General features: G+C 38.1%; 1 protein-coding gene across 4 annotated transcripts in view; it reads left to right on the top strand.

Annotated features, from left to right (window-relative positions):
* ALG9 (ALG9 alpha-1,2-mannosyltransferase) overlaps window positions 1-26,351 on the top strand; it is a 94,291-nt gene that overhangs the window by 51,413 nt on the left and 16,527 nt on the right. For all 4 annotated transcript variants that reach the window (XM_081062285.1, XM_081062287.1, XM_081062288.1 and 1 more), the window contains exon 14: window positions 12,664-12,794. In XM_081062285.1, coding sequence (XP_080918411.1) covers window positions 12,664-12,794 — 131 coding nt within the window. The remainder of the gene's footprint in view (window positions 1-12,663; window positions 12,795-26,351) is intronic.

Raw genomic sequence — 26,351 nt, 5'->3', positions numbered from 1 at the left:
ATAAAAAGCAGATTCTATGTATTTGTTACCTCCAGTACAGGGTTGTCTTTCAATATGAAAACATATTTAATGATGAGCAGTAGTAGCTTTGAGAAGAGGAGAATCAGCAGTGTGGAGTATATTTACAATTGTGATGAAATTATTTTCCCTATAATGATCCTTTCTTAGAGTTGAGAAGTTGAGAGGGGTTTTAGTGGTTTGCAGTCCAGTCCCTTTGGACGGATGGTAAAACCTCTGAGACTAGATTAAGTGACTTCCCTAAATCACAGAACTCTAGCTCTAACTAGAGGCAGAGTAAAGAGGTCCCATTTCTTGACTCAAATGGTGACATTAGACAGATTTAAATAAGAAGAGCGCTTAGTTGGAGGCAGGGCATTTAGAACATTGTTCTGCTTTTCTGATGATGTCATTTCAGAAGGTTAGCTCTTTCAAACATTTGTTTGTTTTCACTAATTGGAAAAAATATATGCACCCCTATGTTTACTATAGTGCTATTCACAATAGCCAAGATATGGAAACAACTAAAATGCCCATCAATAGACAATTAGATAAAGAAACTGTGGTACATTTATGTTAGGTTGCTGCAAAAGTAATTGTGGTTTTTGCAGTTATTTTTAACCTTTTAGACCGCAATTACTTTTGCACCAATTGAATACAATGGAGTATTACTCTGCCATTAAAAGAATGAAGTCTTACCATTTGCGACAACATGGATGGACCTAGAGGATATTATGCTAAGTGAAGTAAGTCAGACTGAGAAAGACAAATGCCATATGCTCTCACTTATATCTGGAATGTAAAGAACAGAATAAATGAGCAAACAAAACAGAAATAGAGTCAGATAGAGAAAAAAACTGATGGTTGCTAGAAGGGAGGGGGGTTGAGGGGATGAGTGAGAAAGGTGAAGGATTTAGGAAGTACAAATTGGTAGTCACAAAGTAATCATGGGAATGTGAAATACAGTTTTAGGGAATATAATGTTATAAAGACTGTGTAGACTGTCAGATGGGTACTGGATTTACCAGGGGGATTACTTCAGAGATTGTATAAATGCCTAACCACTGAGTTGTACACATGAAACTAATATAAAGTAATATTGAATGTCAACTGTAATTAAATACACACACACACACACACACGCACACACACACAGAGGGTGCCAAAAAATGTATACACATTTTAAGAAAGGAAAAAAGTGTTTTAAAATTGTAATAATATATACCGATAACAAAAGCTGAATACAAGTCATGTGTGTACATTTTTTTGGCACCCCTGGTATATAGTCACAGGATGTAAAGTACAGCATAAGGAATATAGTCAAAGGTATTGTCATAGCTGTGTACGATGTCAGTGGGGTGGGGTAGTAACGCTCCCTTGGGGGAGGGTTATCACTTTGTGAGGGGTGTAAATGTCTAATCATTATGTGTTGTTTTGTACACCTGAAACTGATAAAAAAAATGCCACAGTCCCACAAATGCCACAGTCTGCCTCCTTTTCTTGCTGGAATTTCTTCACAGCATCTATCACCAACTAGCATATACTATTATCTGTGTCTTCCCAATGTGACAGCATGGGCTTTTACAAGCTTGTTATAACTCCAGTACCAGGCTCTCAATAAGTATTTGTTGAATAAGTTAATCGGTTTATAATGAATTGTTTATTATGAAAAAAACAACATTTGGTTTATAGTTGCTTGCTGATATAATTCACATCCAAACATAGTAGGATACATATACAATAGGATTTCTTTTTATACTTGTATTTTTTATAATAAAAGATTGTGCCTAAAATGGAGTCAAGAGATAGCTTCTCAGAGAAATTCTTAATGTGCAGAAGATTCTGTAAGCTTGCAAAACTGGACTTAATTATCTCTAGCATCTTGTCTATGAATTGGGAATAAGCAAGGAATATCCATGTAGAATTTTGGTTTGCTCGTAAATGTGGTTCTTCTGTTCATTTTCTGTGCTCTTTGAGTTCACTAATCCCCTTCCCAATAACAGGAGTACTCATAGATCTGAATGAAGTTGTAAATTCTGATCCCAGTAGAGCGGTCCAGGAATAATTGTTTAAATAGATTTCTCTAGGCAACTCTCATATTTGAATTTTTCATTCTATAAAATATTCAAGTAAGTCAAATCTTGTTGTGGTGAATTGTCTAGCCTTACTCAAAATTGGTAGTCAGTTTATTGGAGTTTGAACTCATTTTGCTAGTTAGAGATTTTTTTAGTAGATTTATTACAATGTGATTTGATCTTTATTGTATGGTATTTTGAAGAACTGGATTTTCCTCCCAGGGCTAGGAACTAAGAGGAGAAATTCTTGGCACTTACAGATAGCTGGTCTTACTTTTTAACTCTTGGTGTTTGAAGTTGTCCGGCATCCTGCTGCAGCTTGTGACCTTTCTTTCCTTCTACAAAATACTGTTTGATGCCTGCATGTGCTACGTGCTGGACCAGGCACCAGGGATACAGTGGTGATGAAGGAGACAGTCCCTGCCTTCACAGAGCTTAGAAGGCTCAGCTGTAAGAAGTCCTGGGCTTTGCTGCAGTTGCTCACAGAGGGATATGAGGACATGTGATGGATCAAAATTTATACATGTTTTGGAAAGAAAGAAGACATCCTGAATACAGCTTAAAAGTTAAATATTAAATTCATACCATATGTCAGCCACTGTTGCTGCATGATAGCCTCAGTTATGACCAAATTTTACTTAGTTATAGGGCAAAGTCTCTAAACAGTTTTTTCAGCTTCAGTCCTCCCACTTGCCTTGGAAGTTACAGGACAGTTGATTTTGATTGATCTTTCACATGTCCCCTTAAACTCTTGGAATCTTTATTGCATTTGTTTCCCAGAGGATTTTTAGTGACATTTAAGAAATAAGACCTGTTTTATATATAGAGGTGGTTTCTCTCTGGTGTTCCCTGAACTTCATGCTGGCCCTTGCCAGAGATCTTTATTTTTACAGCTATGTGCGTCATTGTCATTACCAGCTAAATGCAAGTTCACATCCTTCCTGTCTTAGGACTTGTGGGGCTTGGCTCAGGCAGCTGGATAGACAGCAGGGAAGGTCCCCGAGAAAAGAAGGTTGGACTAGTCTCTCTTTCTTTGTCCCCATATGGCATTCTAAACCAATAAACTTACTGTTTGCTCCAACTGTTGAACCCATTCCTGTTGTTACATTTTCTCAGTTTTTAGTCTCCTCCCACCTTTTCTGTGGGTTTTGAAATCCACTCTCCCCCCTGAATTTCAAGACTGTGTGCTTCTTTGATTCTTCTCTTACAACCTCTCTAAAGGTTGCTTCTGTCCCTTGCTTCCACTTCTTCCTTCTGCCCAGTACTGTAAGCATTCTCCCAAACTTACTGCGCTTTTCTGTTCCTCTCCAGTCTTTTCTTCTCTCCCTCTTCCTATGCTTTCACCTTTTCCTCCCACCTCTTAATGTCACTTTTTTCATGCATTCTGGTATGCATTTGTTAAATATACATTTACTTAGCACCTACTGTGTACTTTGTCCTATGCTAGGTTTTTGGAATGCATGAGTGAATGAGATAAGACACAGCCTCAGCTTCCATAGAATTGACTTATTTCCCAATTAATTCATAAATTGTAATTGTGAAATGTTTTAGTGGAGAAGTACTGATTGCTATGAGAGCATGTAATTTGGGAGCTGTCCTAGTTTAAGTGGACAATGAAATCTTTCCTAAAGAGATCATTTTTAGCTGAAATCTGAAGGATGAGTAGAAATGTAAGGCGAAAACAAGGAGTGTTCTAGACAGTAGGAACAGAAGACAACTCTGACTCTCAGTGTACCACTCCATGGGCTCTCTGTCAATCACTTGAATATACCATGCTTCTTCCCACCTCAGTGGATGTAAAACGCAAGTTATCATCTCTCAGTCTCACCCAAATGGCTTCTTCACTGCAACCCCCTCTTTTCCCCAGTTCACTGGATTAGAAATCTTGATGTCATTGATTTCCTTTGAAATAGACCTGAAATTTACTCTTTCTTCTTTCTTCATTCCCACCACCATAGAACTTCAAGACGTCATCACGTCACATCCGGATTCTGCATTCGTGATAGAGTCCTTGCTTCCAGGCTTTTCCTTCAGCACTTTCTCACTCCATCCTCCCCAGCATAGCCAGAATGGATGGACCTCTCTGTCTGAGATCCATTTCTTTTTTTTTTTTTAGTTGGGGAATATTGGGGAACAGTGTGTTTCTCCAGGACCCATCAGCTCCAAGTCGTTGTCCTTCAATCTAGTTGTGGAGGGCACTCAGCTCCAAGTCCAGTCGCCATTTTCAATCTTTAGTTGCAGGGGGCGCAGATCACCATCGACAACCTTGTTGAGAGCTCCTGCTCTAACCAATTGAGCCATCCAGCCTCCTCTCTGGAAACTCTGCAGCAGCTTGTTGTCTTTAATCTAGTTGCGGAGGGCACAGCTCACTGGCCCATGTGGGAATCAAAATGGCAACCCTGTTGTTCAGAGCTTGCGCTCTAACCAACTGAGCCATCCGGCGGACCCTGAGATCCATTTTTAAATCACGTTATTCCTTGGCTGAAAAACCTAGAGTAGATTCCTGATGCTCCAAATGTGATTCTCCTGATTTGGTCCTCCATTATCAGTCCTCAGATTATCTAGTTTTGTTTCTAAATACATACATGTTGGGACAAGCAGATATTCCTCCTATTTCACCTGTAAACTTTGCTCATTTCTCCCATTTCTCCTCTGTTCTCTCTTTTATCACCATTTCTAGGACATCTTTTCAACTACTGTGGGCCCCAGTGATATCTTTCTCCGTGAACTCTGATTGCTCTTTTAATACTTTTTGTATTTTATATGTGCTGTTATCATTTCCTGATCTAAATTATACTTTAATAACAGATGTGTCTTACAGGAATTTTATATATCCTAGTTTAGGATTCACCAAATAGGTTCTTAGTAAAGGCTTTGATGATGCCCAGAAGATTCATTTTAATATCATTTACTATTAGGTTGGTGCAAAAGTAATTGTGGTTTAAAAGGTTAAAAATAATTGCAAAAACCACAATTACTTTTGCACCAACCTAATAAATGCTGCCAATTCATGGCTAATCGAGGACTGTGAGTAGTTAATATTGTAACCCTTCTGTCCTACATGTTGGGCATAACTTGAATTGATAGTAACTACCAATCAAGTTGAAAACAAAAATAATTTATTTTAATGTGCTCTAGTTTTCCAGGGTTCCTTTCAATCAGTCAAGTTCTCACATTTCACAGTCAGTCAAGGATTCCTTCTAATGTTACAGCTATTAATGTAGTGCTTTATAGTTTACAAGTTTTATTTAAATGGATTATCTCGGGCCGGCCCAGTGGCTCATGCGGTTAGAGCTCCGTGCTCCTAACTTCAAAGGCTGCCGGTTCGATTCCCACATGGGCCAGTGGGCTCTCAACCACAAGGTTGCCAGTTCAATTCCTCGAGTCCCGCAAGGGATGGTGGGCAGCGTCCCCTGCAACTAAGATTGAACACGGCACCAAGGGATGGTGGGCAGCGTCCCCTGCAACTAAGATTGAACACGGCACCTTGAGCTCCCGGATGGCTCAGTTGGTTGGAGCACGTCCTCTCAACCACAAAGTTGCCGGTTCGACTCCCGCAAGGGATGGTGGGCTGCGCCCCCTGCAATTAGGAACTGCCACTGGACCTGGAGCTGAGCTGCGCCCTTCACAACTAAGATTGAAAGGACAACAACTTGACTTGGAAAAAAGTCCTGGAAGTACACACTGTTCCCAAATAAAGTAAATAAATGGATTATCTCATTTAATCCCCATTGCAACTCTGAGGTAAATGGTATTGTCCTTGTTTTACAAAAGAAAACATTGAGGTATAGAAACTTAAATGAGTATGGGTCAGTTCAGCTAGTTTGTGGTGGAGCCCAGACCTGAATCTGTGCTTCTGACTTGGAGCTCCTCTTCTAATTTTTTAAGTAAAAAATGTTTCCAACTTTATTGAGATATAATTGACAAATGATGTAACTTTAAGGTATAAGTTTAAGGTATACAATGTGATGATTTGTTATATGTATATATTTTGAAATGATTGCCACAATAAGGTTAGTTAACCATCACCTCACATAGTTACCATTTTGTGTGTGTGTAGAGTGAAACATTTAAAATCTACTTTCTGAGGAGATTTTCAAGCATACAACACTGTCTTGTTAACTGTAGCCATCATGCTGTACATTAGATCCTCAGAACTTGGTCATCCTATAGCTGAAATTTGTACCTTTTGACCAACATCACTTCATTTTCCCCAGTCCCTGGCAACCACAGCCTGTTTCTGTGAGTTTGACTTGTTTAGATTCCACATACGAGTGAGATCATACATTATTTGTCTTTCTCTGTCTGACATTTCACTTAGTATAATGTCCTCAAGTTTCATTCATTTTGTCACAAATAGCCATCTTTCCCACTTTTTATGGCTGAATAATATTCCATTGTTGTGTGTATGGTATATACAGGGGGTGCCAAAAAATGTATATAAGTGGACACTTTGGTCAGCGTTGCTCAAGCAGTAGTTTGCTGTAATCAGAAGTGTCTGGACGCTGATGGGAACCTCTTTGAGCACCTCTTGTAATGGCAGAAGTCAAACGTGACTTGTATTCATTTTTTGTTATCGGTGTATACTGAGTATTTTAATAGTTTTTTCCTTTCCAAACTTGTGGACAGAACTGGATCCTTGTATCCAAGAAGCAAATAGAACACCTAATTACCTCAATCCTACCAGGCCTTCTCGAAGGCACATTGTATTGAAGCTGTCTATAATTAATGACAAAGAAAGAATCCTCTAGGCAGCCTGGGAAAAGAAGACGGTAACCTACAAAGGAAAGCCTATTAGATTATCATCAGATTTTTTCAGCAGAAGCTCTACAAGCTAGGAGGGAGTGGAACCAAATATTCAGACTATTGAAAGAGAGAAATTATGAGCCAAGAATAATATACCTAGCAAAGATATCCTTTAGATATGTATGAGGAATAAAGACCTTTCAAGCATACAAAAGCTGAGGGAATTTTCTAATACACGACCTGCACTACAAGAAATACTAAACGACCACCATCAACAGGGACAATTTGTGGCAACCAAAACATAAAAAGGGGGAGAGTAAAGGTCTGAACCGGAATATGGGAATGGAGAAAGTAAGCGTGTTGAAGAAAATGGAATACTCTAAATATCAAACTTTCTTTTACATAAACTTAAGGGTAACCACTCAAAAAAAAAATCCAGAACTGAATTATGTACTGTAATAAAAGAAGAAACAGAGGGAAACATCATAGAATACCACCACACAGAAATAATAGACAACAACAAAAAGGCAAAGAAACAATGGAGACACAGCCTTATCAGAAAACTAAAGATAGAATGATAGGAAATCCTCACATATCAATAATCACCCTAAATGTAAATGGACTGAACTCACCAATCAAAAGGCACAGAGTAGCAGATTGGATCAAAAAACTAAACCCAACCATATGCTGTCTCCAAGAGACACATCTCAGCTACGAGGACAAGCATAGACTCAAATTGAAAGGGTGGAAATTGACACTCCAAGCAAATGGTACCCAGAGAAAGTCAGATGTAGTTATAATGATATAAGATGAAACAGACTTTAGGGTGAAAAAGATAACAAGAGACAAAGATGGACATTTCACAATGGTAAAGGGGACTATACAACAAGAAGCCATAACAGTCATCAATATTTATGCTCCCAATCAGGGAGTACCGAAATATACCAAGCAATTACTAACAGAACTAAAGGGAGAAATTGATCAAAACACAGTTTTAACTAAGGGTCCTAAATACATCATTGACAGCTATGGATAAGTCATCCAAACAGAAAATAAATAACGAAATAGCAGCCCTAAATGACACAGATGAAATGGACATAATTGACATATATAGAGCACTTCATTCTAAAACATCAGACTATACATTCTTTTCTAGTGTATATGGAACATTCTCAAGGATAGACCATATATTGGGACATAAAATCAGCCTCAGCAAATTTAAGAAGACTGAAATCATACCAAACATGTTCTCTTATCACAAGGCTTTGAAATTGAATATCAACTACAAGAAGAAAGTATGAAAAAACACAAATACATGGAGATTAAACAACATACTGTTAAAGAACGACCAGGTCAAAGAAGAAATTAGAGGAGAGATCAAAAGATACATAGAAAGAAATGAGAATGAAAATACATCTTACGAAAATTTTTGGCATGCAACGAAATCAGTTTTAACAGGGAAATTTGTATGATTACAGGCCTATATCAAGAAACAAGAAAAATCCCAAATAAAACCTCATGTTACACCTTAAAGAACTAGAAAAAGAACAAGTTAAACCCAAGGTCAGCAGAAGAAAGGAAATAACAGAAATCAGAGCTGAACTAAATGAAGTAGAGAACAAAAAGACAATAGAAACAATGTGACAAAGAGCTGGTTCTTTGAAAAGATTAACAAAATTGACAAACCCTTGGCTAGACTCACTAAGATAAAAAGAGAGAAGACACTAATTAACAAAATCAGAAATGAAAAAGGGGAAGTTATCACGGATGCCACAGAAATACAAAGGATCATCCAAGAATACTATGAAGGACTATATGCCACCAAATTCAATAACCTAGAAGAAATGGACAAATTCTTAGAAACATATAGCCTTCCAAGTCTGAACCATGAAGAACTGGAAAATCTAAACAGACCAATCACCAGTAACGAAATTGAATCAGTCATCCAAAAGCTTCCCACAAGCAAAAGTCCGGGACCATATGGCTTCACTAGAGAATGCTACCAAACCTTCAAAGAGGATCTAATACCAATCCTGCTCAAACTCTTCCAAAAAATTGAAGAAGAGATAGTACTCCCGAACTTGTTTTATGAGGCCAACATTACCCTGATACCAACCTGGTAAGGACAACACAAAAAAAGAAAACTACAGACCAATAATATCTCTGATGAATACAGATGCTAAAATCCTAAACAAACTTCTAGCAAATTGAATACAACAATGCATTAAAAAGATTATTCATCACGACCCAGTGGGATTCATCTCCGGAGCACAAGGATGATTCAACATCCGCAAATCCAACAATATAATACATCACATAAACAACATAAAGAACTAAAATCATATGATTATATCAATTGATGCAGAAAAAGCGTTTGGCAAGATGCAACATCCATTTATGATTAAAACACTTAATAAAATAGATATAGAAGGAAAATACCTTAACATAATAAAGGCCATATATAAGAAGCCCTCAGCTAATCTCATAATTAATGGTGAAAAACTGATGCCCTTTGCTCTACATTCAGGAGCATGACAGGGCTGTCCCCTATCACCTCTGCTTTTCAACATAGTGTTGGAAGTCCTTGCCAGAGCAATCAGGCAAGAGAAAGAAATAAAAGGCATCCAAATTGGCAATGAAGAAGTTAAATTATCACGCTGCAAGTGACATGATGATATACATGTGTATATATATCATCATGTCACTTGCAGCGTGATAATTTAACATATATATATATATATATCACTTGCAGAGTGATAATCACTTGCAGAGTGATAACTGTCACTTGCAGAGTGATAATTTAACATAATTTAACATATATATATATATATATATATATGCAAAACCCTAAAGACTCCATCAAAAAGCTATTAGAAACAATCAACGAATAACAGTAAAGTTGCTGGCTACAAAATCAACGTACAGAAGTCCATTGCATTCCTATATACTAACAATGAAATCGCAGAAAAAGAAATACAAAAAACAATTCCTTTTTCAATTGCAGCAAAAAGAATAAAATACCTAGGAATAAGCTTAACCGAGGATGTGAAAGACCTATATGCTGAAAACTATAAGACATTTTTAAAAGAAATTGAAGAAGACACAAAGAAATGGAAAGTCATTCCGTGCTCATGGATGGAAGAATCAACATAGTTAAAATGGCCACATTACCCAAAGCAATATACAGATTTAATGTAATCCCCATCAAAATCCCAATGGCATTTTTTAAAGAAATAGAATAAAAAAATCATCAGATATGTTTGAAACCACAAAAGACCCCGAATAGGCAAAGCAATCTTAAGAAAAAAGAACAAACTGGAGGTATCACACTCCCTGACTTTAGCTTGTACTACAGGGCTACAATAATCAAAACAGCATGGTATTGGCAGAAAAAGAGACACGTAGACCAATGGAGTAGAACCCAGAAATAAAACCACATAAATATGGACAGATATTTTTTGACAAAGATGTTAAAAACATACAATGGAGGAAAGACAGCCTCTTCAATAAATGGTGCTGGGAGAATTGGATAGCCACGTGCAAAAGAATGAAACTGGACTGCTATCTGTCACCATGTACCAAAATTAATTCAAAATGGATCAAAGACTTAAGCATAAGACCTGACACAATAAACGGCATAGAAGACAACATAGGTACTAAACTATGGACCTTGGGTTCAAAGAGCGTTTTATGAATTTGACTGCAAAAACAATGGAAGTAAAAGCAAAAATAAACGAATGGGACTATATGAAACTTAAAAGCTTCTGCACAGTGAAAGAAACCATCGACAAAATAGAGGCAACCAAATGAATGGGAGAAGATTTTTGCAAACAGTGTCTCCGATAAGAGGATAATATCCAAAATATACAAGGAACTCATGAAACTCCACACCCAAAAAGCAAACAATCCAAATGAAAAATGGGCAGTCGACCTGAAGAGACATTTCTCCAGAGTACATATGAATGGCAAACAGACACATGAAAAAATGCTCAACATCACTAATCATCAGAGAAATGCAAATAAAAACCACCATGAGATATCACCTCACCCCAGTCAGAATGGCTATCATCAACAAGACAAATAGTAACAAGTGTTGGAGAGGCTGTGGAGAAAAAGGAACCCTCATACACTGTTGGTGGGAATGCAGACTGGTGCAGCCGCTATGGAAGGCAGTGTGGAGGTTCCTCAAAAAATTACGAATAGAATTACCATATGACCCAGCAATCCCTCTCCTGGGTATCTACCCAAAAAATCTGAAAACATTTATCTATAAAGACTCGTTTGCTCCAATGTTCATTGCAGCTTTGTTTTCGGTGGCCAAGACATGGAAACAACCAAAATGTCCTTTGATAGATGAATGTATAAAGAAGTTGTGGTATAGATACACAATGGAATACTATTCGGCAGTAAGAAAGGATGACATAGGAATATTTGTGACAACAGGGATGGATCTTGAGAGTATAATGCTAAGCGAAATAAGTCAGACAGAAAAAACAGAGAACCCTATGATTTCACTGATATGTGGTATATAAACCAAAAACAACAAAATAACAAGACAAACAAATGAGAAACAAAAAGTCATAGACACAGACAATAGTTTAGTGTTTATCAGAGGGGAAGGGCTGGGAGATGAGAGATGACGGTAAGGGGTATCAAATGTATGTTGATGGAAGGAGAACTGACTCTGGGTGGTGAACACATAATGGGATTTATAGATGATGTAATACAGAATTCTACACGTGAAAGCCATGTAATTTTACTAACAATTGTCACCCCAATAAACTAAAAAAATAGAAATAAAAAAGTAAAAATTTTTTGATGCAACTTATCCAAAATAATTGTTATTCTGTTAACTGAATACCACTCTGTAATTGCAAAAAAAGTTTTTGTTGACATTCTGAATGCTTCTAAATAAATGCAATTTTTTTATTAAAAATAGAAAAATAGAAGAATGAAACTTTTTAACAAATGGAAAAGGCTTCAGAATTTCCCTGTGGCTGTGAAATATTCTAAAAGCTTCTAGATGAGAGAAAGAATGTAATTATTGTTTGAAATGATCTATTTAACTGCAGAAGTATCCTCCAGGTTTTGCAGCGTGCTCCATTCAATTAATTTAGTGAGAATAATAGTACCCTGATTTTAAATGAAATGTATTCATATTTACTTATGAGTACCGTTGGATCCATCTTATGAGCAACTGAATGACTATAGTTTTGCTTGTAGTTACTATATGTATTTTTCATAATCTTTTCCACTCTTGCAATTCTGATATTTAGTTTCATTAACGTTTTGCTGCAGGAACAGTTCCCATTTCTCTGTTTGTTCTGTTGAATTTTTGAAGGAAACAATACATATATTTCTGTACCTTTTGCGAAGCAGAGGGTAACCTCATATGGTTCTGTCAGCAAAGATGGGGTTTCCTCACACATTAGCATGTGTGTTCAGTTGTGCCCTTTCAATCTCTGGAATAAGAGGTGATAGTTTGGAAAGGTTTGATAGTAAGCCGAAGATAGTTTTTAGGTAAGTTGTGGGCTCATACTAGCTTCAGAAGTGCTTCTAAGGCTAGAAGAACTTAATACACAAACTAGAGTCAAAACTTCCAAAGCTTACATACATATTTGGGTGGGTGAGCGCAGGTCTCCCTCTTCCCCCTAGGAGTCTACATAATACCCCAACACCCAACGCTCTTCTCTGAGTGGAGAGAGCACAGGTAACATCTTCAGAGGACTTGGATGTTTGTGTTTCTGAAGCCCTGTGGGAATGCTTAGGATTGCAACTGCTGTTCCTCACCCTGAAAGGACCTTTTTGCAATTACTGATGAAGAGTTGGCCTTTCTCCATTGCAGATTGACATCAGTAAATGCCATTATTTAGTGGATTTGGACACCATGAGAGAAACACCCCGGGAGCCGAAATATTCATCCAATAAAGAAGAATGGATCAGCTTGGCCTACAGACCATTCCTTGATGCTTCTAGGTATGTGGTTGTAATCCTAAGAGAGATACTAAGATTAGTAAGGGTGAAAATTGGAATCTAAGATTGAATAACTTCTAGTTGTGGGCTGACTCTCATAGCCATCATTTTATTTTATTTTTATTTGGACTCAAACACACCTTCTATCCTTGTCCAGTTTCCTGAGAAATCTGAGTGTGCTCTGTTTCCAGGCACCAGAATGTAAAATATATTCTGATATCATCCAAATAAAAAAAAATTTAAGTAAAGCAGGTAGATTTACTGAAGAAAATGCAAATAAGTGTTTGACATTGATTATTTTTGGCAACCAGCTACCTTAACAGAGGGTATTCTAACACAATTAGGAAGATTGACTATGTCCTTTAAGGAACTAGAAGTTCATAACCATTATTTTTGGGCTCAGGGCTCATTCAGGGATGGGACATGCCTTACTAAATCTTAAATAAAGAGACCAAATACACCAGGGCTTGGCTGGCTTTTTAGAGAGGTCTCAGAATTAAGGATAAGTGGGAAGTCAGGACATTCAGGCGAAGGAATAATAGGGGGATGAGTTGAAGTGGTCAGATTGTCTGTGGCAGAGGTCCAGGTAAACACAGTTGAAGTTAAAGAGGTTCAGGGTATAGCCCAAGAGTCCAGATGTCCAGCAGAGAGCAAAAGGTAGAGGATCAGGTCTTGAGAGGCAGGTCTGGACTCAGAAACAGAAAAGAAAAGGTTTTCAGGAGGAGGGAGTAATCAGAAGCTGCTGATAAATCAAGTAAAATGAAGAATAAGAACTGTCTATTGGATCTGGCAGCTGAGAAAAGCAATTTTGGTGCAGTGGTGGCGGCATAGAGACTTGAGAGATTAGAGGGGTCAAAGCAAAAACAAAGGACAAGAATTGGCGAAGGTCAATATAGACAAGTCTTTTGAAGAGTTTTGCAATAAATAGACACACAGAAATAGGGCTGTAACTGTAACTGGTGCATGGTAAGTGATGACTGGAATAGGTTTTTGTCCTTAAAATTTTTTTTATTATGATATCATGTATATTACATAAAATTTGCCATTTTAAATATTTATACCAGTGGTGTCAAAAAAAGTATACAAATAGACCCTTTGGTCAACGTTGCTCAAGCAATAGTTTGCTGTAATCAGAAGTATCTGGACGCTGATGGTAACCACTTTGAGCACCTCTTGTTATTGCAGAAGTCAAACGTGATTTGTGTTCATCTTTTTATCAGTATGTATCAAGTATTACAATTTTACTAGTTCTTTCCTTTCTTAAAATGTGTATACTTTTTTTTGGCACCCTCTGTATATTGCAATATGATTACTACAGTACCATGAGCTGACACCTTTATCATATCACATGTTCATCATTTTTTTGTGTATGTTGAGAATACCATTATCTATTTCCAAAACTTTTTCAACACTCCAAACTGCTCCTCTTTTATTTTTTTAAGATGAGGAAAATAACAGTCATAGTTATATACTGCTGGAAATGATCTCTTATAGAGCTGAAAACTGATCATGTGGGAGAAAGGAAAGAATTGCTGGAACAATGCTGTTTGAGTTAGGTGAGAGGAGATGCATATTAAGTAAAGGATGTGTTTTAGATAGATGTACAGATAGATCATCCCTGAACAGCACTGTCCAATAGAACTTCTTGCAGTGATGGAGATGTTCTGTATCTGCTCTGTCCAATATGGAGGCTACAAGCCACATGTAGCTATTGAGCATTTGAAATGTGACTAGTAAGATTGAGGAAATGAATTTTTAATTTTACTTAATCTTAATTAATTTAAATAGCCACACAAACGTAGCTACTAGACAGAGCATAATAGTAACAGGCAAGGGGTAGGTGTGATGATGGGAATCTGACAGTTCTCTTCTAATGGCCTCAGTTTTCTCAGGGAAGTACGAAGTAGGATTATCAGATGAGAAGGAAGAATAGGGGATGAGGTGTTGGAGATTAGAGGAGAGAGAAGGTGTGAAATAGTTGAAGAGAATAGGAGATAAAAAGAGCTTGAGAAATATAGTATGATTGAGGACAGGATCAAGAACTCACTTGAGTTTTAAGTGGGGCCAGTGTAGTTGCTTTTTTTTTTCTTCAGCTATTTATAGCTAATGAATCACAAAAATAGGTGAATTGAACCAAAGTTTGTTTAAAAAATAAAACGTTATTGAAATATAATTTACATAACATAAAATTTATCCATTTTAAGTGTGGAATTCAATAATGATTAGTAAATTTACAAAGTTGTGCAACCATCACCACAATTCAATTTTAGAACACTTCAACCACCCTAGTCCAATTCCTAATTCCCACCCCCACCTCCAGGGAACCACTCATTTACCTTCTATCTATAGATTTGCCTTTTCTGAATCTTTCATATAAATGGAATCATGTAATATGTGGGGTTCTGTGTCAGGATTTTTTCATTTAGCATATTTTTGAGGTTCATTCATATTATAGCATATCAGTGACTGTCCCTTTTTATTGCTGAATAATATTCCATTGTATTCATATACCCATTTTGTTTATGCCTTCACCAGTTGATAGACATTTGGGTTATTTCTACTTTTTGGTTATTATGAATTATGCTGCTTTGAACATTCATGTGCCTGTCTTTGTGTGTAGGGTTGGGTTTTAGCCAAAGAAAGGGCAAAGGAATTGAGGGTTTATGCAGGGAAATAATATAATGATTATTGGCCTTAAGTTGAATAAGGAGGGAGGAGGGAAGGCATTGGCGGAGTGGGAGACCAGGAAAAGTGGTAGGGTTATGGATGGATTGATATTTGAAACATTGTCAGAATTGGAGTAGTAAGAGCAGAGAGCTGGAAAGAGAAGCAGCAGGGAGGGTTCTCTGCATAATACATGTTCTTTGGTGCCTGGCTTGTTATTTGATATAGTACTTGGGTAGGTCTTTATTGTACCTTCGTTTTGGAGTTGAGAAAACTGTGACAAACTGGACCTGGAAAGACCTCTAGCTCTGAGGGGACAGACAGCAGATCCTGTTAACAAAGTGAAACTTAGTGCCCTTGGAACAAGGAGAAGAAACTTGACACTTGTGAACTTCCTCACTGGAAAAGATTTGAAATCTTTTTTTTTTTAAGATTTTTTTTTTTATTGGGGTAGGGGAACAGGACTTTGTAGGGGAACAGTGTGTACTTCTAGGATTTTTTCCAAGTCAAGTTGTTGTCCTTTCAGTCGTAGTTGTGGAGGGCGCAGCTCAGCTCCACCAGGCCGGCCCCAAGGTTTGAAATCTTTTGAGGAAGATCAAAAGGTGTTGGTCACCTTCCCGCCTGCCTTGTGATAAGCAGAGTGACTGAACGTGATTACACAGTCACACAAGTGATGTGGCTGAGCATTACTGCTCCAGGCCCCATTGTATTCAGTGTCCTCTAAAGCCAGTGGGAGCAGGTAACACATTGGGAGACTTTGAAATAGGAGTGCCTTTCCCGGAGGACATACTTGCTGTTCCCCACTGAATATCCTGCTTTCCTAACAAGCTAGATTTTAAGGGCAGAAATAAAGCATAACTGGATCAATTTGATAAACATTTATTGAACATATTCTACATCTAAGACTTTAGACTATGTGCAGACAAGACGCTGCCTTGGGGAGTTTTAGTATATGTGGGGAGATACACTGTAGTTCAGAAGAGTGCTATTGCAGCATAGGAGGGAGGGGTAATTTCAAAAGGGCTAGGCTGGAAGGAATCAAGGAAGGTTTCAAGAGGAAATGCCGTCTGAAGAGTGCATTGTGTGGGAGGGGGACTGAAAGGAGGGCAAGTTGGAGGCATGGAAACAAGTTAGAAGGCTGTGTTAGTTGACTAGATGAAAGGTAATGAGGGAGTGACCTCAACTGCGAAGTAAGGGATAGACTCAGGGGACTCATTGTTTCAGAGAAAGATGAGGCCAAGTTTTAGATCCCGGAAATCCACGACTTTCCCCAGTGCCCTGTGTCAAGCTTTTAAAATTTTCCTTTGCTATATTGGAAATGTGATACTAGTTATCGTTATGGTTTGCTTTTTCCAGCTGGGCTGGTCCCAGCTAGACCAGAAGCTTTTTTGCCAGTTGAGCAGAACTTCCTTGAGAGATCATACTCTAAGGTTATTTCGTTGTATATCGTGGACACGCTGCTGCTGCTTTGTTTCCCATTCACCCACTGAGCACACCTCTAGTGTAGGTGGAGGGATGGAGAGGGATACCAGGGAATGCCTTTAGAGGTTTTCCATTTCCCATACATTATACTAATTTCCCATAAATTGGCATTCTTGTCATGATCATATGCTGAGAAAGAAAGAAATCATTTGGTTTAAGAACTGAAAAGGTGCAGTTCACTTGAAGGTGTGCAAAGTATAGTGAAATGAGCCTAGGGTCAGAAGACTCGTGCATTTTACCTTGGCTACTTGCTGGTTGTTCCTCTCTGATTCCCAAATTTCCATAAATAAGTAAAACAGAGATAATATTTTATTTACTGTATGGTAATGTTGTAAGGAATTAAATGAGAGCAGAAATATGAAAGTGTTTTTCAATTCTAAAGCATATGTCAGGCCTTTCAATTAATTAGCAGTCTGCCTAGAGTTCCAATATTATGCTGATTTTCTTTATATTTCTCTTCCTCAGTATTTTATTATATATATATATATATATATATATATATATATATATATATATATTGATCTAACTACAAAAATAGCGATCATACAGCCCAGTTTGCCACAGCAATTTATAACTGTCAGTACCGAGACATCTCATGTTGCTGATTTTGGGTCAATTAAGTTAGATTGTGCTGTGTGCTTCAGAGCTGTCAACTCTGAAGTGATGCATGAAATGCTCTTGGGAGCTTGGTGGTCCTTGAGTGCCTTTGAGCCTATTCACTAGGGCTGTTAGGTTTCATCTGTCTTCTTGAAACAATGGTTTTTATATTTTAGCAATTTATATAACAAGGAGAAATAATGGTACCATCCCCATGAAATGGTCACTCACGTCTCAGATCCTAGATACGATGGGGCCGCAGGCCTAGCTATTCTAGCTCTTTCTGAGGAAAGGAGGTTTTAATATGCCTGTGACATACCACCACATGACCTTTTCAGAAATGTAAACAGGTTCATTTCTCAAATGTTTAAGTGCCTACAATTTAAGTTTCTGCTTTCTTTATAGATCACTTGGAGATCATTTTTCTTTTTCCATTATCCACCTGTCTGTGCACCTAACATCCGTCCGATCAGCAGTTTGTTTGAACACTGCCAGGCACTGTGATGGATCTTAAATGTATAGTGCTGAGCAGACACACAAACTTCCTGTCCTCTTGGACCATACAGTATAATGAGGAGACTGACATTAAACAAAAACTCTACAAATTAACATATGATTACAACCTGTGTTAAGCGCTTTAAAGGAAAAGTACAGGGTGCTGTGAGAGAAGGATTCAGCAGTGGGAGGTACCTGGACTCATCTTGTTATGTCCTGAAGCCAGCTGCTTAGGCAGCTTTGGAAATAAGAAAATATTTATTGAAAAGCTATTGTGTCCTTGTCACAGAGCTAGATTACGTGTATAAGGGGTATTAAAAAAGTAATTCGACACAGATATTCTCCTTGAATAACTTACAACTGTGGTAGTTACACATGCGAAAACAACTTGAAACTAGTATTAAAACCTCAGAGGGCGCCAAGTGATGTGCTAGAAGGTCAAAGAAAGGAGAGATCTGTGGAGGTTAGAGTACACGGAGAAGGCTTCCTGAAGGAGCTTGGGCTGAGGCTTGAAGGAAAAGGAGGATTTGTACCAGTGGTAAAGAGGGTAGAATCACTTATGTAATTCAAGGAGAAGAAATCATGAGCATAAGATGAAAGAAGCCCATTGGATGAGGGGCCTTGAAGGTCAATAAAGAAAACTTTAATTTATCTCTTCGGCTGGTTTAAATTTGCTTTTAGGTAAAGTGATCTATAATATATCGTCCAAAGCAGAACATTTTTGAAAGTAAACTGGCCGTGCCCTGGGAAAATTGAGATGTGTAGTCATCCTGCTTTAATGTGATCAGCAGGACAGGAGAATGAAGCACATAGATACAGTTCTTTTGACCCAGAGTTCATGTTTCCTATGTGGATTTGCTCCTGGTTTACTTATTTGATTTCATTTGCTGGCATTCTTTGGTCATTTTTTCATTTCAGATCCATTCCTAAGATTAGGCCTCAACTGTCTGAAAGGGAAGCAATCAGGACAGTTTGAAGACAGTACTGTACTGGCACCTGAAAAATCCTCCTCTGAGGGTGTTTGTCAGTGGAGACTCAACTCCAGACGAAGCCACCTAAAGACTGCTAGGACATTACTGTGATTGGCAAATTGAGGGATTCTGAATATCTATGAATATGCGAAGAGACTTGTTTTCTGTTGAAATTCTTGGAAGATAAGCAAGGCCTTTATTGTTGGACTGGTGGACAAGGACTCACTAAATAGGGCTAAATGTCATTTGCCCATTTGGGAGAATGGTAGCCCAGATGCTCATCCATTCACTTCTTTTTCTTTAATTAAAGTTTATTGGGATGACAATTGTTAGTAAAATTACATAGATTTCAGGTGCACAATTCTGTATTACATCATCTATAAAGCCCATTGTGTGTTCACCACCCACAGTCAGTTCTCCTTCCATCACCATATATTTGATCCCCTTTACCCTCATCTACCACCCCGACCCCCTTACTCTCTGGTAACCACTAAACTATTGTCTGTGTTTATGAGTTTTTGTTTCTCATTTGTTTGTCTTGTTCTTTCGTTGTTTTTGGTTCATATACCACATATCGGTGAGATCATAAGATTCTCTGCTTTCTCTGTCTGACTTATTTCACTTGGCATTATAATCTCAAGATCCATCCATGTTGTCAAAAATGGTCCTATTTCATCTTTTCTTACTGCCAAATAGTATTCTATTGTGTATATATACCACAACTTCTTCTTTTTTTCTTTTTTTCTCTCAAGATTTTATTGGGGAAGGGGAATAGGACTTTATTAGGGAACAGTGTGTACTTCCAGGACTTTTATCCAAGTCAAGTTGTTGTCCTTTCAGTCTTAGTTGTGGAGGATGCAGCTCAGCCCCAAGTCCAGTTGCCGTTGCTAGTTGCAGGGGGCACAGCCCACCATCCTTTGCGGGAGTCGTGGAATTAAACTGGCAACCTTGTGGTTGAGAGGACGCGCTCCAACCAACTGAGCCATGTGGGAGCTCAGCAGCAGCTCAGCTCAGTGTGCCCTGTTCAATCTTAGTTTTAGGGGGCACTGCCCACCATCCCTTGTGGGACTCGAGCAGTTGAACCAGCAACCTTGTGGTTGAGAGCCCACTGGCCCATGTGGGAATCAAACCGGCAGCCTTCGGAGTTAGAAGCACAGAACTCCAACCGCCTGAGCCACCAGGCCAGCCCCTATACCACAACTTCTTTATCAATTCATCTATCGAAGGACATTTTGGTTGTTTCCATGTCTTGGCCACCATAAATAAAGCTGCAGTGAACATTGCAGCACACTTGTCTTAATGGATAAATGTTTTCAGATTTTGGGGGTAGATACCCAGGAGAGGCATTGCTGGGTCATATGGTAATTCTATCCGTAATTTTTTGAGGAACCTGCACACTGCCTTCCATAACGGCTGCACCAGTCTGCATTCCCACTAACAGTGTATGAGGGTTCCTTTTTCTCCACAGCCTCTCCAACACTTGTTACTATTTGTCTTGTTGATGAAAGCCATTCTGACTGGGGTGAGGTGATATCTCATGGTGGTTTTTATTTGCGTTTCTCTGATGATTAGTGATGTTGAGCATTTTTTCATATGTCTGTTTGCCACTTGGATGTCCTCTTTGGAGAAATGTCTCTTCAGGTCCTCTGCCCATTTTTCAATTGGGTTGTTTGTTTTTTTGTTGTTGAGTTACATGAGTTCCTTGTATATTTTGGAGGCACTGTTTGCAAAAATCTTTTCCCATTCAATTGGTTACCTCTTTATTTTGTCGATGGTTTGTTTTGCTGTGCAGAAGCTTTTAAGTTTGATATAGTCCCATTCATTTATTTTAGCTTTTACTTCCCTTGCCTTTGGAATCAAACTCATGAAATGCTCTTTGAACCCAAGGTTCATAAGTTTAGCACCTATGTTTTCTTCTATGCAGTTTATTGAGTCAGGTCTTATGCTTAAGTCTTTGATCCATTTTGAATTAATTTTGGTACATGGTGACAGATAGCAGTCCAGTTTCATTCTTTTGCACGTGGCTATCCAATTCTCCCAGCACCATTTATTGAAGAGGCTGTCTTTCCTCCATTGTATGTTTTTAATATCTTTGTCAAAAAATATCTGTCCATGTTTATGTGGTTTTATTTCTGGGTTCTCAATTCTATTCCATTGGTTTAGGTGTCTGTTTTTCTTTCAATACCATGCTGTTTTGATTATTGTTGCCCTGTAGTACAAGTTGCAGTCAGGAGTGTGATACCTCCAGCATTGTTCTTTTTCTTAAGATTGCTTTGCCTATTCGGGGTCTTTTGTGGTTTCAAACAAATCTGATGATTTTTGTTCTATTTCTTTAAAAAATGCCATTGGGATTTTGATGGGGATTACATTAAATCTGTATATTGCTTTGGGTAATGTGACCATTTTAACTGTGTTGATTCTTCCAATCCATGAGCACGGAATGACTTTCCATTTCTTTGTGTCTTCTTCAACTTCTTTTAAAAATGTCTTATAGTTCTCAGCATATAGGTCTTTCACATCCTCAGTTAAGTTTATTTCTAGGTATTTTATTCTTTTTGCTGCAATTGCAAAAGGAATTTTTTTTTTATTTCTTTTTCTGAGATTTCATTGTTAGTATATAGGAATGCAAATGGACTTCTGTACGTTGATTTTGTAGCCAGCAACTTTACTGTTATTCGTTGATTGTTTCTAATAGCTTTTTGTTGGAGTCTTTAGGGTTTTCTATATATAGCATCATGTCACCTGCAAAGATTGATAATTTAACTTCTTCATTGCCAATTTGGATGCCTTTTATTTCTTTCTCTTGCCTGATTGCTCTGGCAAGGACTTCCAACACTATGTTGAAAAGCAGAGGTGATAGGGGACAGCCCTGTCATGTTCCTGAACATAGAGCAAAAGACTTCAGTTTTTCACCATTAATTATGAGATTAGCTGAGGATTTGTCATATATGGCCTTTATTATATTAAGGTATTTTCCTTCTATACCTATTTTTATTAAGTGTTTTAATCATAAATGGATTTTGTGTCTTGTCAAACGCTTTTTCTGCATCAATTGATATAATCGTATGATTTCTGTCCTTTACTTTCTTTATATGATGTATCACATTGATCGATTTGTGGATGTTGAGCCATCCTTGTGCCTAGTGAAGCCATCTGGTCCAGACTTTTGCTCTTGGGAAGGTTTTGGATGACTGATTCAATTTTGTTACTGGTGATCGGTCTGTTTAGATTTTCCAATTCTGCATGGTTCAACCTACGAAGGCTATATTCCTAAAAACTTGTTCATTTCTTCTAGGTTATTAAATTTGGTGGCATGTAGTCCTTTGCAGTATTCTTGGATGATCCTTTGTATTTCTGTGGCATCTGTGATAACTTTCCCTTTTTCATTTCTGATTTTGTTTATTAGTGTCTTCTCTCTTTTTATCTTAGTGAGTCTAGCCAAGGGTTTGTCAATTTAGTTAACCTTTTCAAAGAACCAGCTCTTTGTCACTTTAATTTTTTCTTTTGTCTTTTTGTTCTTTATTTCATTTAGTTCTGCCCTGATTTTTATTATTTCCTTTCTTCTGCTGACCTTGGGTTTCATTTGTTCTTTTTCTAGTTCTTTAAGGTGTAACGAGAGGTTATTTATTTGGGATTTTTCTTGTTTCTTGAGATAGGTCTGTAATGATATAAATTTCCCTCTTAAAACTGCTTTTGCGGCATCCCAAAAACTTTGGTAGGATGTATTTTCATTCTCATTTGTTTCTATGTATCTTTTGATCTCTCCTCTAGTTCCTTCTTTGACTTGGTCGTTCTTTAATAGGATGTTGTTTAATATCCATGTATTTGTATGTTTTCCTGCTTTCTTTTTTCAGTTGATATTCAATTTCAAAGCCTTGTGATTAGAGGATATGCTTGGTATGATTTCAATCTTCTTAAATTTGCTGAGGCTTGTTTTATTTCTTAATATATGGTCTATCCTTGAGACTGTTTCATGTACACTAGAAAAGAATGTATAGTCTGATGTTTTGGGATGAAGTGCTCTATAAATGTCAATTATGTCCATTTCATCTAATGTGTCATTTAGATCTGCTATTTCATTATTTATTTTCTGTTTGGATAATCTATGTATAGCTGTCAGTGATGTATTTAGGTCCCCTAGTAAAATTGTGTTTTGGTCAATTTCTTCCTTTAGTTCTGTTAGTAGTTGCTTGGTATGTTTCGGTGCTCCTTGATTGGGGGCATAAATATTGATGACTATTATGTTCTTGTTGTATAGTCCCCTTTACCATTATGAAATGTCCATCTTTGTCTCTTGTTATCTTTTTCACCCTAAAGTCTGTTTCATCTGATATCATTATAACTACATCTGATTTTCTCTGGGTACCATTTGCTTGGAGTGTCAATTTCCACCCTTTCAATTTGAGTCTATGCTTGTCCTTGTAGCTGAGATGTGTCTCTTGGAGACAGCATATGGTTGGGTTTAGTTTTTTGATCCAACATGCTACTCTGTGCCTTTTTATTGATGAGTTTAGTCCATTTACATTTAGGGTGATTATTGATATGTGAGGATTTCCTATCATTCTATCTTTAGTTTTCTTATGAGGCTGTGTCTCCATTGTTTCTTTGCCTTTTTGTTGTTGTCTATTATTTCTCTGTGGTGGTATTCCATGATGTTTTCCTCTGTTTTTTTCTTTTATTACAGTATATATTTCAGTTCTGGATTTTTTTTGAGCGGTTACCATTAAGTTATATAAAAGAAAGCTTGATATTTAGAATATTCCATTTTCTTCAGCATGCTTATTTTTTCCATTCCCATGTTCCGGTTCAGGCCTTTACTCTCCCCCTTTTTATGTTTTAGTTGCCACAAGGTGTCCCTGTTGATCGTGGTCGAATAGCCTCCTTTGGTATTTCTTGTAGTGCAGGTCGTGTATTAGAAAATTCCCTCCTCTTCTGTATGTCTTCTGTATGTCTGGAAGGATATTCCTCCTTCATATCTAAAGAATATCTTTGCTGGGTATATTATTCTTGGCTCATAATTTCTCTCTTTCAATAGTTTGAATATTTGGTTCCACTCCTTCCTGGCTTGTAGAGTTTCTGCTGAAAAATCTGATGATAATCTGATGGGCTTTGCTTTGTAGATTACTGTCTTCTTTTCCCTGGCTGTCTTGATGATTTTTCCTTTGCCCTTGATTTTAGACAGCTTCAATACACTGTGCCTTGGAGAAGGCTTGTTGGGGTTGAGGTAATTAGGTGTTCTGTTTGCTTCTTGTATTCGAGTATCCAGTTTTTTCCACAAGTTTGGGAACTTCTCATCGACTATTTGTTTGAATATACTCTCTGTTCCCTTCTCTCTTTGTTCTCCTTCTGGTATGCCGTTTATTCTTATATTGCTATTTCTGATGGAGTCAGAAAGTTCTTGTAGAGTTCTGTCATTTGTTTTAAATATTAAGTCTGTTTCTTCTGCCATCCATGTCATTTCCAGGTTTCTATCTTCCATGTCACTGATTATTTTCTCCATCTGGTCAACTCTACTACCTAAGCTGGCTATTTCATTCTTAATTTCTTTTATTGAGTTCTTAATTTCCAGAAATTCTATTTGGCTCTTTTTCAAAATTTCAATCTCTTTGGTAAAATGCTCATGTTGTTCTTTGTGTTTCTGAATTCATTAAACTGCCTTTTTATGTTTTCTTGCATCTCATTGAGTTTTTTCAGAACTGCAGTCTTCAATTCTCTGTCAATTAAGTCACATATTTCCATATCTTTAAGTTCATTTTGTGAAGACTTTTCATTTTCTTTCTGAGCTGTCTTGTTGCCTTGGTTATTCATGGCAATTAATGATTTATTATTTCTCTTCCTAGACATCTACAGGAGTGGGTTCTGCAATAGGTTGATAGGAAGAGGTCTTTCTTTTGTTTTCCAGTACATTTTGGTAGAATGTTTTATTTTCTCTCCGAATGCAGCCTTTTTTTTCTCTCTCACACTGTAGTGTTATGTTTTCTCAGCACTATTCCAGCTTCTCACACAATGGGGAGGATTCCCTAGAAGGTGGTCTTCTTCTCTGTTAACAGTTCGCCTGGGTTATAGGGTGCTGCGTCCTTGTGGGTATGCAGAGAGGTTTTGAAGTTCCAAAGCGCTTCCTGCATCAGATTCAGAGCCCATGTGTTTCAGCAGTTCTATTTACTCCTGCAGGGATCCACCCAGATAGGTGGGGCCAGAGGTGGGGTGCGTTGTGAGAGGTGGCCCAGAGCAATGGGGGCGACCACCACCACAGCCAGTCCTGCTTCCGCAGCTCCCTCCCCTTTGCCGGAACTAGTTGGGATGCAAATCTGTGTCTGCGGACCACAGTTCTCAGAACTGCAAATATTGTGTTCTTTTGATCTGACACTGCTACTGTTCTGCTTCTAGCATCGGTCAGGTGTGGGCGGGTCGAGCTCTGGGAGGGTAGGGAGGGGGCGGCTAGTCTCAGTGCCTAAGGCTTCCGTTCTCCGCTCGGCAGTGAGGGCTTAAACCACCGTTTTCAGCCCTCTTCCCTCAGTTTTTGCTCCGAGGTCTCTACCGTGACCGTTGGGTTCAGCTGTGTTATATGCTGCCCCCTCAGCCCTGTGGGCCATAAACAGAGCCCTAGCAGTCCGAGTTCTTCCCTCTCCCGCAGCTGCTGTAGTTCTGGGATGCACCGAGCTTGGAGCACTGAGCTAGGTCTGCGTCCTGCACTCACATGGCCCCATCATCGCACTTTTTCCTTCCCTCCTCTGCTGGTCGCGCAATTTCCTCACCTTTAGGTGAATTCAGTAGTGGGCCTCTTTGTCTTGCTTGTCTGCTGTGCAGGGAGTCCTTTGTGGAGTTATAGTTGTTCAGTTTGTTGTGAATTCTGGGGGAGATTTCCAGAGGTCACCTCTTGCCACCATTTTGATCATTCACTTCTTAATAGGCTTCTTCTCTGCTTCATCAGAGGGCTAGAGGCCCCAGATCCAATTAGTTTGGAAGAGGATACAGACATAAAATCTTAGTAACCATTTACTAGTCACCCCTTAGTTGGTACCATATACGATGTTGCCCTGAAGATAAGACCTAGCCGGACCATCAGCTCTAATGCATCTTTTGGAGAAAAAATTAATATATATATTATTAATATCTTATATCTTATATTATATTATATCTTATATTATATAAGACCTAGTCTCACAGTAAAGGAAGACCGGGTATTATAGTAATTTTTGCTCCAAAAGACTCAGTAGAGCTGATGATCCTGCTGTGTCTTATTTTTGTGGAAACACGGTAGCTGCAGCTTCTCCTGAGTTTGCCATGTCTGTGTTTGGCTAATTTTATAAAGGGCTATCAATTCCCATACCCCATCCCAGGATATGGGAAT

This window comes from Rhinolophus hipposideros (genome assembly GCF_964194185.1).
Source record: "Rhinolophus hipposideros genome assembly, chromosome: 10".
Classification (NCBI taxonomy): Eukaryota; Metazoa; Chordata; class Mammalia; order Chiroptera; family Rhinolophidae; genus Rhinolophus; species Rhinolophus hipposideros.
Note: the sequence above shows the minus strand (reverse complement) of the source record. Positions and strands in the feature narration are given on the sequence as shown.